This window comes from Callorhinus ursinus, unplaced genomic scaffold (assembly GCF_003265705.2).
Source record: "Callorhinus ursinus isolate GAN/ISIS: 27379988/994484 unplaced genomic scaffold, GSC_fseal_2.0 scaffold21, whole genome shotgun sequence".
NCBI classification, from domain to species: Eukaryota; Metazoa; Chordata; class Mammalia; order Carnivora; family Otariidae; genus Callorhinus; species Callorhinus ursinus.
Window position 1 is genome coordinate 18168784 of NW_027397083.1, and position 12481 is coordinate 18181264.

Below are 12481 nucleotides of genomic sequence, written 5' to 3' on the forward strand. Positions count from 1 at the left end.
TGTCCATCGACAGATGAATGGATAAAGAAGATGTGATATATATACACGATGGAATATTATGCAGCCATCAAAAGGAATGAAATCTTGCCATTTGCAACGACGTGGATGGAACTGGAGGGTGTTATGCTGAGCGAAATAAGTCAATCAGAGAAAGACGTATCATATGACCTCACTGATATGAGGAATTCTTAATCTCAGGAAACAAATTGAGGGTTGCTGGAATGGTGGTGGGGTGGGAGGGATGGGGTGGCTGGGTGATAGACATTGGGGAGGGTATGTGCTATCGTGAGTGCTGTGAATTGTGTAAGACTGTTGAATCACAGACCTGTACCTCTGAAACAAAGAATACATTATATGTTAAAAAAAAAGAAGATAGTAGGAAGGGAGAAATGAAGGGGGGGAAATAGATGGGGGAGATGAACCATGAGAGACTATGGACTCTGAGAAACAAACTGAGCGTTCTAGAGGGGAGGGTGGTGGGGGGATGGGTTAGCCTGGTGATGGGTATTAAAGAGGGCACGTACTGCATGGAGCACTGGGTTTTATATGCAAACAATGAATCATGGAACACTACATCAAAAACTAATGATGTATGGTGATTAACATAACATAATAAAATAAAATAAAATAAAAAATATAAAAAAATAAAAAGGAAAAACTCCTAAGAGGAACCTTCCAACTTGGTGTGCTCTCCAGGGCTCATTCTCTCCATTTCCAGACCTTTTCTCCTTGTTCTCCTAAACTGGATACACAGTGCAGGGTGGGAGGGGTCTGGAGGGGGTAGGAACAGTTGCAGTAAACATGAAGTGCAATAGTAACTCTGACGGTGAAAAGAAGTCAGTCCTCCGGGGAAGTCTGAAGGCATTTGGCTTTGCTTTAGTGATGGTGGGGTTAAGGAGGCGCTGGTGAGATGAGTGGAAAGAATCCCCAGTGTTAAAGCATCTCAGGGTTTTTCCTTCAAAGCAGCATCCTGAGTAGGGATGGAAAAGGAAAGGTGAAGTGCAGTGTTTACAACCCTCCTTACCATGTAGATTAGGACTTCACTCATTCCCCTCCCCATTCATCATATCTGCCACCACAGGATGGCGTCATCCTCAAGTTAAAGAGGAAGAGATTATCTGTAGTGCCAGCATCTCATTACTTCAACGCCAGGCTTTCTCTGGCCCTGGCATCCTCCCCCAACTCCTGTCACAGAGAAGGCAAAGTAGAAAATAGGAGAAGGCCAGACACACAAGCCAGAGACCTAAAGTCACCTAGAGACTCAGTGACAGGGCTGGGAAGAGAATTGAGCTCTGACCCAATGTTCTTCCCACTGTGGTATCCAATACCTATACTATAGCATGCGGAGTGAGCATTTCAAAATTTAGATACCACACAGGTACATACAAATATTTATTAAATTAAGAGACTGAAATATACCAAAATAACAAAAACTAAAGTAAAAAGCTTGAATAGACCTCTGTGTTTTTTGTTTTTTGTTTTTTGTTTTTTAATCAGGCTGATTTATCTTCTTATGAGGCTGAGAAAACACTAAGTTATTATGAAGAACGTCTATTGTCTTTACGGATGAAGACCTGCACGCAAGTTGTATCACATAGTGGTACATCAACTATGCACCAGAAGGCAGTGAAAATAATTGCATACAAAAATGGAGATGGATATCGAAATGGGAAGTTAATTGTGGCCAGAACATTCCCCACAGTAAGTAGCTATCACTTAAATGTTTCTTGCATCCTCCGAGGTAATGATAATAATGATTCTTCTGACAAGAAAAAAGCAATGGGATTGAGTGATAAATGTCCCTGGCCAGTTTCACCCATTTAAGCTGATGAGATCAAGATCTCTGTTTTCTTAAAGATATTCTTTTTTATTGTATTTCTTTGGATACAGACTTAGAAAAATGAGAAACCAGAAACCAGGTTTTTAGATTGGCTCCAGAGCAAAGATACATAAAAGCAGGGGGAAACCAAGCTACCAGATTTTCTTCACTTGTATGATAGAAAGAATGCCTCCCCCCTTTTTTTACCTTCTTTCCCTTTCCAGCTTCAAGTTGTATGTCATCTGAATATTCTAAGAGATGCTACCTCATTTATCATTTGGAAAATCTGAGCACTTATTTGTTGACGGGTTGTTTCATTTCATTTTCAAATCGGAGAAGCAAGAGTTGTGTTAGGAAGAAACGTGGTTTCTGTGATAGAGCTCAAGAGGTTCAAACCCAGCTTTGTCCTTCCTTTTCTTGGTGACTCTCTGGTCTATACATTCTGGCCAATGCCTTTAACGGCATATTTTATAAGCAACATTAAATATGATATGGACTTACCCTGGGGAGGTCCTTGCAAACACACACATACACACCTACTCGTTTGCTCACCTTTTTGGTTGAATATAAATAGCCTTTTTATTAAGATATTGTTTAGGGAACTAAGCAAATCACAAAAGTTAGCAACTCCAAGATTCACCCTGAGCTCCATAACTGGCTTCTGTAGTCTCGGACAAAAATGTTAACCTTTCAACCTGTTTTCCTTTCTGCAAAATGAAAATAATAATATATGTTAGTTCAGGTTTGAAAGTCAACTACTCATTTATTTTAAAGCAGTTCATCAATACAAAGTGTTACAATTTTATACCTTATAAAGCAACAAAGTTGAAAGTGAATCTCTAAATTGAACACTTCTTAGGAAGTAAACACTCTGGTGATAAAATGTATTAACATACATCAGCTGCTGTGTTAAATTTTTGGAGCTAATTTTCACAGGTTGAGTGGACTAATTTTGTGAGATTTATGTAGGACAGTCTGATACCAAAAATTGTCTCTAATTAAAGATCAAGTCGGTAGTTATTTAGCTTTCTATTTTTGCAAATTAATGGATTTTCTCAAATTTCTAAAATAACAAGCTCTTCACAATTATTCCCAGCCCTATCACTCTTTTGTCTCATCAGTTCCTTACAATCTGTGTTATTTAGCTTCTTACAGAATGCACGGAGCAACTTGGTCTCACCAGAGCAGCCTCCAAAGTATATACCAAAGATGGAACAGCAATCCTTTCCTTACGTGATTTGGTTTTATGGGCGCTAAAGGAATCTTTCATCCAGAGAAACACTGAGGAACAAAAGAAAGAGGCAGTCCCTGTTCGAACAAAGGAGACAACTATTAAAAGTATGAAAGATTGGTTACATTCTACAGGATTTAGCTGATTCTTATTTTTCATCATAAAAAAGTTAAATGTGATTCTGTGACTCAATCACCCCTTTCTAGAACTATAAAATCACAGGAAGCTTCTCTCATGTGAGATTCTTGTATTGCTTTTACCTTGCAGAATGATAAGAAAAAGTTAACAGATAATGTAAATTTGGTCTCAGCAACAAAACAATAAATAAATTGCCTCAAGTTTATAAAATATGTTTGACAACTTAGCTACTTTATATAACATGAGCAGCTTTTGTTTTTAAATTTAAAACCAAAACCAACTGGAGACCACCTAAGAAGGTGGGGCTGGATCAATGCAAATCTCTTTCTATTATTTGAAGAGAAGATGTCCTCTATACCTCTGGCCCCTGCCCGTCACCACTGCCCCTCTAAACTCCCAGAAGCATCAGTGAAGACACCTGTATTGCAGCTCCCAGCACACTGTATTATAATTACCTGTTTACATCTTTGTGTGTCTCATCAAACTATGTACAAGTTGAGGGCAGGAACTCCCTCCCCAGCAACAGTTTGGGAAATACGAATGAGTCTTACTCACAGCGATTCAGCGGAGTGATCTCAGATTTCCACTGTTGTACTGAGAGTCATGATTTGAAGATTAAGAACTTGGGTTTTGGAGCCAGAATACCAGGGTTCGGATCCTACCTCTGTTCCTTGCTAGCTGAATGATCTTGGGCAAGTTGTTTAAACTCTGGGACCTCAGTTTCCTCATTTTGTGAATTGCACACTGAGAGTCATGTAAATGTATACGCATTTGGTCCTCATAAATATGAACATGTGTTCATAAAAACATATGTGAATAAGTTTATATATAAATGTATATGTCACTTAAAGTAGTGCCCGGTTGATGTTTACTAAACATTCAATGAATATTAGCTATCATTATTGTGTGTACAGCTGAGTAGGAAAAACCCACGCTTCTTCCTGTGTATCTCTCCTTTACTCTCACACTTTTATCACATTCACAAGACTTCTGACACCTGATGTGTGTTTTTTTTCCCCACACCAAGCAATTCTGTGACACCAGCTGGGTGTCCTGCAATTTAACTCAATTCTGCCACTGTCTACCTGGTTATAGCTTCAGATCCCACAGGTTAAGAGCTCAGTCCCACAAGACTGCTCCCCGATCCATCCCCCACTTCAGATGTCCAGACCTGTGTTTCTGACCAATTGGCTTAAATTGAAATTCCCATGATTCCTTCTTTCAGTTTGATTAATTTGGTAGAGCAGCTCACAGAACTCAAGGAAACAGTCTACTTACTGTCTACTGGTTTATTATAAAAGGATATGATAAAGAATACTGATGAACATCCAGGTAGAAGAGATGAGTAGGGCAAGGTGTGTGAGAAGGAGCACATAACTTCTCTGCTCTCTCCAAGCCCACCACTCTCCTACCATCTCCATGCATTCACCAACCCAGAGGGTCTCCAAACCCTGTACTTTTGGGATTTTTATGGGATTTCATCATGTAGGCATGATTGTTTACTAATTCCATTTCCACCCTCTCTCCCTTCTCTGGAGAATGAAGTGTAGGATGGAAAATTCCAAGGTTCTAATCATGGCTTGGTCTTCCTGGTGAACAGCCTTCATCCAAGAGTCTGCCAAAAGTGCTCTTGTTAGAAAACAAGCTACTGCTACCATCCAGGAAATTCCAAAGGATTTAGGATCTGTGCCGGGAACCAGGATCAAAGACAAAATATTAGAACAAAAGATGCTCTTAGTGCTCTTATCACTTAGAAAATGATCAGAATTTTAGAAACTTTCTGCCAGGAACTTAGGGCAGAGACCAATATATATATTTTCTATTATTTCACAATGATATTACTTGTCCTGTTTTCTAATGAGTTTTTAAAAATAATTATGTCAATATTTAATGCCTAGCTAATCATTAAAGCATATAGTTTGGCCTTTACTTGGCATATAGCATATCTGATCTCCAGGTTCTAGAAGATTACAATCTCAAAGGCTCTTCTTTCAAACTGTTATTTAAACCTCGACTGGAAGTAATGTTATTCATGCTGGAGTACTAAAAGGGAATGGCCATCCCCTCCTCTCTATGTTCTAGAGGTTATCCTTGAATCAGGCTGATCCATTAGTGGGTTGCCCCCTTTTACTGAGTTGGGGCTTACGTTATGCCATCAGTTTGCATTAAGGAACTTTAAAAAAACCAGACATCAGTCAGAAACTGAGTATCATGTTTGCTATGGAGATGGTGGTTAAGGGCACAGGCTCTGGAGGCATATGGCCTGCGTTCTAATCCTGACTCTGCTGCTACCTAGCTATGTGATTAAACCTCAGTTACTTTGTAAAAGAGGAATGGACCCTACTCAGAGTATCATTTTGAGACTTACCTGAAATTATGTATGCAGAGGTCTTAGTGAAATGCCCAGCATGTTGTTAAGTTCTCAATATTCTTCATTTCTATTATAGGATACTGTTTGCTACCTCACAAATAACTCCCTTACGAAGACCCTGAAATAAATTTCTCTCAGATCTCAGGGCCACGAAAGTTGTATCTTCTGAGGAATTTATCTCTCTGTATGGGCCATGTGAATCTTGAAATTGTGTTTTCTTCTTTACTTGGGCCACTAGAATGCTTAGAACCCAAACTGTGCTTTAACTCTAGCAAATGAAACGTGTGGCTTTCATGTCCGTTCAGTAACAAAAATGTTATCTAGCACTTTTTGGATGTTCATCCAATTAAATAGACCAAACACCATTTATTCTAAGCACTTTCTTTTTTTTTTTCTTTTAATCTTCCCAACAGCAGAATGAGATATCTAGAATCTATTATTCATTTAAAAGATAAGGACACTGAAGCATTTTATCTCTGGCTTTAGCCCTACTGCTATACTTCTTTCCTCCTTTCTTTGGCTTTCTTATCTCTTTATTTTATTCCTCTTCAGAGTAGATATTTTAGTAAAGTCATCTTAGATTTCTTTCATAACTAGTAAAGCATAAGAAAGGAATTTAAAAGTATATTTACAATCAGATTAGCTTAAATTATTTGGTCACATATGAAGTTTCTGATCATATTTATGTATTTGCATCTGGTTTAGGTATTACCTGTTTAAATCAAGTCATTAATGAGAAATGAAATATTTTGAATAAACAAATTCAGGAGGCAAATTTATTCATTATTAATTGTGTATTGATTAATGTGCCATTTGTTTCCTAGAAAACTCAAGAATGAAAGTGAAAACCAAATTGTGTCCGAAGTCTGTGACATCCAGTAGTTTGGATGGTAGAGATAAGTCTTTGATCACTCTCGTCCTCAGAAATCCCATTGCCATCTGGGTATCTTGCGGTGAACCATTTCTATCTCCGAAGGGTAAGTTTTTTGTTTTTGCTTGCTTTCAAACAAGTGTATAAAGGAGAGAGAAATAAATTTTATGTCACCGTAAGAAAAGAATAAAATGTGTATAATGCCAGCATAATAACATCACATTTGTGCAAAGAACAGGAGGTCCATCAATTAATATGTGCGCAAGGATAGCTATACTCCCATATTTGCACAGTTGCCTGGTTTTTTTTTTTTTTTACTGGAATGGAGTATTCTGCATGGAAAAATGTCTAATTTAGTTGATAAAGAGATCCTTGGTCTATAAGACTGAGAATAATGGTATACATTAGAAAATAACAAATGAGTTTAATTCACACTGAAGACGACCTGTCTGCACATTTTCATTTTTAAGAATTGCACCCTTTAGGCAGTAGGTGGATGTTTAAAAAATGAATGGTTCCAAGCCAGGCTTTCATCACCTCCAAATAGTTTGTGGAAGTGGAAAATGAAATATGGCTATTGCATATGGTAAATCTATATAATAAAACAGCACTGTTCTTCTTCCCGCCCCCGTCTCCATTCCATAAAGAAATGCCTTAAGCCCTGTCGTCTTTCAAATGAGGTTTCTTTTAATGACCCTTACCTTTTAATTACTTATTTCTAATTGAATCTATTTCTTGGAGCAGAAAGTTCTTTATAAATTATTGGCTTGCATGATAAATTACTGTTGATAACACAATGCAAGATAAAATATCATATATTTTTTCCAGCTTTGCAGAAAGCCCAAAATTTAGAAAAACAGAACTGGCTAAAAAAGAACAAAATTTTGGCTGATCTAGACACCATGAAACACAAAATGAGACTGTTAAAAGGTCAGTGTGAACTAAATCAAATATCACCATGTTTAATTCTAAATGTAACCCCAATTTGCTGGAAGTTTTTTCTTACTATTAGATACCAGATGTTCAACTGAGTACTATAAATATTGTGTCACAAAAGTCACTTGAGCAAGTCTAAAACCTAATAATATATCTTTCAGTACTGATTTTATATTTGCAACTTTTAAAATGAATACCACATGAATTCTATGTAAATTTTTAAAATTAGGAGAGTGTCTGGGTCATATAACCCTTATGCTGGAATTGAAACAGTTGCTGAACTAACATTTTGTGGGCTTTGGAATTAGTCCTTACACAAAACTTTTGGTCTATTCCTTGGGTATGCTGGGGAAGAAGTTTGGGGGTTGTTTTTGTTTTGTTTTGTTTTGTTTTGTTTTAGATTTATTTATTTGAGAGAGAGCGCATGCGCAAATGTTTATTTGAGAGAGAGAGAGAGAAAGTGAGCACGAGCTGGGCAGGGGCAAAGGGAGAGGGAGAAACAGACACCTTACTCAGCAGGGAACCTGATGCTCCATCTCAGGACCCTGGGATCATGACCTGAGCTGAAGGCAGAAGCTTAACTGACTGAGCCACTCAGGTGCCCCTGTTTGTTTATTTTATAATCTGAGTTAGGAAGTACTGAATTTTTCAAAGGTCAGTATTAATATCTCAGAAGGGCTTCTTCATATTAGCGTAAGATATGCTATTCATTGTCAAAGTGATCAATTGGCAATATTTGTTCTCCTCTTTCATTCTCTTTGTCACAGAATCTTAGGTTCCAGACCTTATACTATTCCTAGCACTTTAGATACCAGATGATTCTTTGGGGAGAAACAGAGTATTATGGACTTTAGTATAGAAAGGAATACATTTCAGGCACTGTAATTGCCATGATAGGATTTCAACTCCTAAGTATGCACACTGTCTGTTGTCTGAAGCACGTGAATTTTACTTCAATAAGCAACAGAACTAGTTGTAAGTGTACTAGACAGAACTCTGGGCTGAAATGACTATTATTCAGTTCTTTCCAAAAGAATTATTGGGTGTACATGAAAAGCATCTATCTCATGACTGGTAGTGTCTACTATTCCAACTACTACACATTTTCACTAGAATGTCCCATGGGCGTGTCCAAAACTAAAGTTTTCATATCACCACTCCAGTATCTCCTTCACTTCTTCTGGCAGTGGACCCACCATCCCCCCAGATGTTCCATCTTAGAAACCTGGGAGTTATCCTTGGCATCTCCCCCTCTCTCACTTTCCCTAGGCAAATATCAGTATGTCTTGTTGCTTCCAATCTATCTTCTCAAATGAATTCGGTCTCCATCCCCAACTGTATTATCTAAATTCCAGCCATTGTTATCTATTCTTTGGATTACTAGAAGAGCTTTGTGACTTGACTCCCTGCTTCCAGTCTTGACAGTAGTTTCTATTCTATGCATAATGGTGACATTTTGAAAGTGGAGTGATCAGGCAAAAATACAAAAGATGTGGGCGCCTGGGTGGCTCAGTTGGTTAGGCGACTGCCTTCGGCTCAGGTCATGATCCTGGAGTCCCAGGATCGAGTCCCACATCGGGCTCCCTGCTCGGCGGGGAGTCTGCTTCTCCCTCCGACCCTCCCCCCTCTCATGTGCTCTTTCTCTCTCTCATTCTCTCTCTTAAATAAATAAATAAAATCTTAAAAAAAATACAAAAGATGTTATGGTACTCCAGGCATAAAACCTTTCAAAGCTCCCTATTATCTTTAGGACAAAGATGAAACTCCTCAATGTGGTCTTCCACGGCCTGGTTCTGTGTAAGCTGCTCTCTTTTCTTGTCCTCTCCACTCCACCAGTCAGACTGTTTTTCAGTCCCCGAGACATATTAGGCACTTTCTTACCTCTGAGCTTTTGGCACAATTTAGTTTCCTCTGCCTCAAACTTTTCTCTCCCGAGTCCCTTTGGATTGATTCTACTGATTAAACAGTTTTCAGCTTACTTGTTATTTCTTCCTAAAAGCCTTCCCTTTTCCATGTTAGGAATAATGTGGTTTATCACATCTTGAGCTTCCCCTATGATAATCATTATTACATTAATATAATTACCTGGTCATGTGACTGTCTTCCCTATGTCACATTATAAATTCTACTGCCTTCTTATTTTAACTGTGAATACTTGTAGAATGAATTAAAGAATGAATGGAATTTCAACCATTCTTTCCACTGAGTTTTCTATGGTCTCTTCCTGTATCAAATTAAATCAATAAAAAGCAACATACTGAAAATAGCACCAAGCAGAGCTGCCTTTACCATATTCTGATTTTATATCATGTCTTCAGCTTTTATTATAATTAAGTATTAAAAAGGCATTTATTTAAAAAAAGCATTTAAAGTTCAGTTGGTATCATCCGCAATATCACTGTTGGTAGAGGTCAGATGATATCCATTATGAAGGAATCCATTAATGAAATTTCTCTTAGAATTTAGTGCTGAGATAAATCTTGTCTCCACTGACAAACTGTTGCATTTTCTGCTATTAAATGTAAATTCAATACATACATATAAAATACCTACTCTGAGGAAGAACTTTTCTAGTTGTTGGGATTATGAAGATAAATAAGAACAAGTCAAAATTCAGTTAACTGCAATCCCTGTTGGATGATGAGCTTCTTGAGGATTGGATGAAAGAGGAGGTATGGGAGGTATAAATAGTGGCTAAGTAGATTACTTTCCATTATTATAGCCATTGGTGAATGCAACAAATGTTTATTAAGCATATATAAAGTACTGTGCCAAGCTGATTTTACATTACATTTGTAAGTATGGTCATTGCTGATATTAATCACAATACTAGTAATAACTTTGTAGGATTTTTATGAGGAAGTAACAAATGTCAAGTATTTACTGCATGCAAGTACATAATAAACACTCAATAAATATTGGAATAAGGGTTCCTAAGAAGGCAGCCCATTTTCTGACTTGGGGTCTTAAAAACTGATCAATGAAATGAAGAAACGGCAGATTAGGCCAAAATATCATCATTGTTACATATAAAGACAATGCTGGAGCATTTTATTTAGTGTGAGAGCTAAATGGATTTGCCAACTAAAACCTCAAATGAGGTGGACTTACCCTCCCAGGCATAGATAATGCTGAAACAGAGTGGGCCTCTGGTCAAGGGAGGGGTGTGGGGGTGAGATTTATAGTTTGAAAGACAGCAAAGCACTCACGTTCTCTGGTTTTCACCATTAATTGTTAGCTATTATCATCACTTTCCCCAGATCTCATATGAAATAAAATAGGATATATGGAGAATGTAATAAGAAAATAAAAAATAATTTAATCAATACATTTGTGCTTGGTTTCAATTTGTATTCTTACCTACATAAATAGTAGTTTGTTATGAACATTTTTCCCTGAACCAAAACCTTTTGTGATGAATTTATGTCTCTTTATGAAAATTATAGTGCAAATGCATTCATTTTTTTTAAGACCATTAGAAGCAAGTTGACAAAAAACAAATAATGCATAATGGCATTTGCTCTTTTCCTACATTCAAATCTTGCCTCTTAAGGATAAACTATTGCTAAGCTCTCTTTAGTTGAGCAAAGTTTTAGTGTTCAAAAGGCCCTATAAATAAAATATTTATGTGTCATAAATTAATGTTTTCTGTGCTTTATGAATAGAGTAGGCTAAAAACTGTATTTGGGTAAATTGTGTTATGCATTTTTCTCGTACCACTGTGGTCTTCCCCAAAGCACATAACCTAATGGCATTGCCACTGTAATTCATTGGCTGACTGATTCAGTTATGTTTTCTCCACATCCATAAATTGCATAGAATGCTTATTAGGTATGTAGAATTCTGGTTCCCCTGAAAAGTTGTTGCTGCCATTTATTTTTATTGCTGGATCTGTTTCCACAAACTTGAGCTTACAAGAGTGCAAATGCTTTATTCTCTGCAAATACTAAATTGTTTTCAAAGAGTTTTGTTTGTAGTCATGGTTCTGAAAATCTGTATACTAAGACTCCCTTGGCAAAAAAATTAGGACTCAACTTCATGTTAACATTTTTTTTTTAAAGATTTCATCTATTTATTTGAGAGAGAGAGTACAAGCTGGGGAGAGAGGCAGAGGGAATGGGAGAAGCAGACTCCCCACTGAGCAGGGAGCCCAATGTGGGGCTCGATCCCAGGACCCGGGGATCACAACCTGAGCCAAAGGCAGATGCTTAACCAACTGGGCACCCAGGCGCCCCTCGTGTTAGTATTTCTATTATTTTATCCACCTCAGCATTACTTTCGCAAAGAAGTCTTCTCCGGCACTTCACACTAGGGCGGTGGCCCCTGTTAGATACTTTTATATAGATCCTGTACTTCTCTGGTGCAGCACAATTGCAATCAATCATTTCCTTGACATCTGCCTTCCCCACCAAACTTGAGACGAGGACTAAATCTTGAAAATGTTTGTATTAGCCTTATCTAGCACAACACCTGACTGATAGCTGGTGCTCACCATAAGTTTCTAGAAGGAACATGCAAAAGAAAGCATTATTTTTACTTAAGTTTAGAGATCAGTATGAGACTCAGTGTGAGTTTATCTTCAACATGGAAAAAGAAAACAATTTCATAAGTGTGATTTTTGAATCTCTCTTATAATGATTTTAAGTAGACTAGTTGAAAGAATGCATACATTCAAATCAACACACTTATTAAATTATGCCTATTATTCTTTGGAGTACAGTATTCCAATAAATATTTTCTCTTACCACATCTTTTTAACAACCTAAAGGGCACAGCAGAGGTGTCAGAAACTAATCATGCTTGCGGGTATTATTAGATAGAAAAAAAGGCCTCCTGTCTCTTGGGTTAATATTATTTTAGAATTACTTAATCCCCAGGCTGCTAAGCTAATTGTTGGGGAAAGGCTTATTATTAGTGAAGAGAACAAAACATATGTTCCATGACTGGAAGAGATGATGGGCTATATAGGTCATGGATTCTATTTGACTAAATTACCACTGAACCATATCATGCAGGAGAGGCCGGGGCCAGTGTGGAATTCAGCATGTTATCTTTCTTTTCCATCTGTACAGTGAATATGCATATCCTGGCTATTTGAAGCCTCAAGCTCCCATA

General features: G+C 37.5%; 1 protein-coding gene across 1 annotated transcript in view; it reads left to right on the top strand.

The window, feature by feature from the left end:
• Nucleotides 1-12481, top strand: part of DCDC1 (doublecortin domain containing 1) — a 464395-nt gene that overhangs the window by 425908 nt on the left and 26006 nt on the right. Inside the window, exons 31-34 of the mRNA XM_073904565.1 lie at nucleotides 1498-1701; nucleotides 2965-3157; nucleotides 6384-6536; nucleotides 7259-7360. Of these exons, the coding sequence (XP_073760666.1) occupies nucleotides 1498-1701; nucleotides 2965-3157; nucleotides 6384-6536; nucleotides 7259-7360 (652 nt within the window). The remainder of the gene's footprint in view (nucleotides 1-1497; nucleotides 1702-2964; nucleotides 3158-6383; nucleotides 6537-7258; nucleotides 7361-12481) is intronic.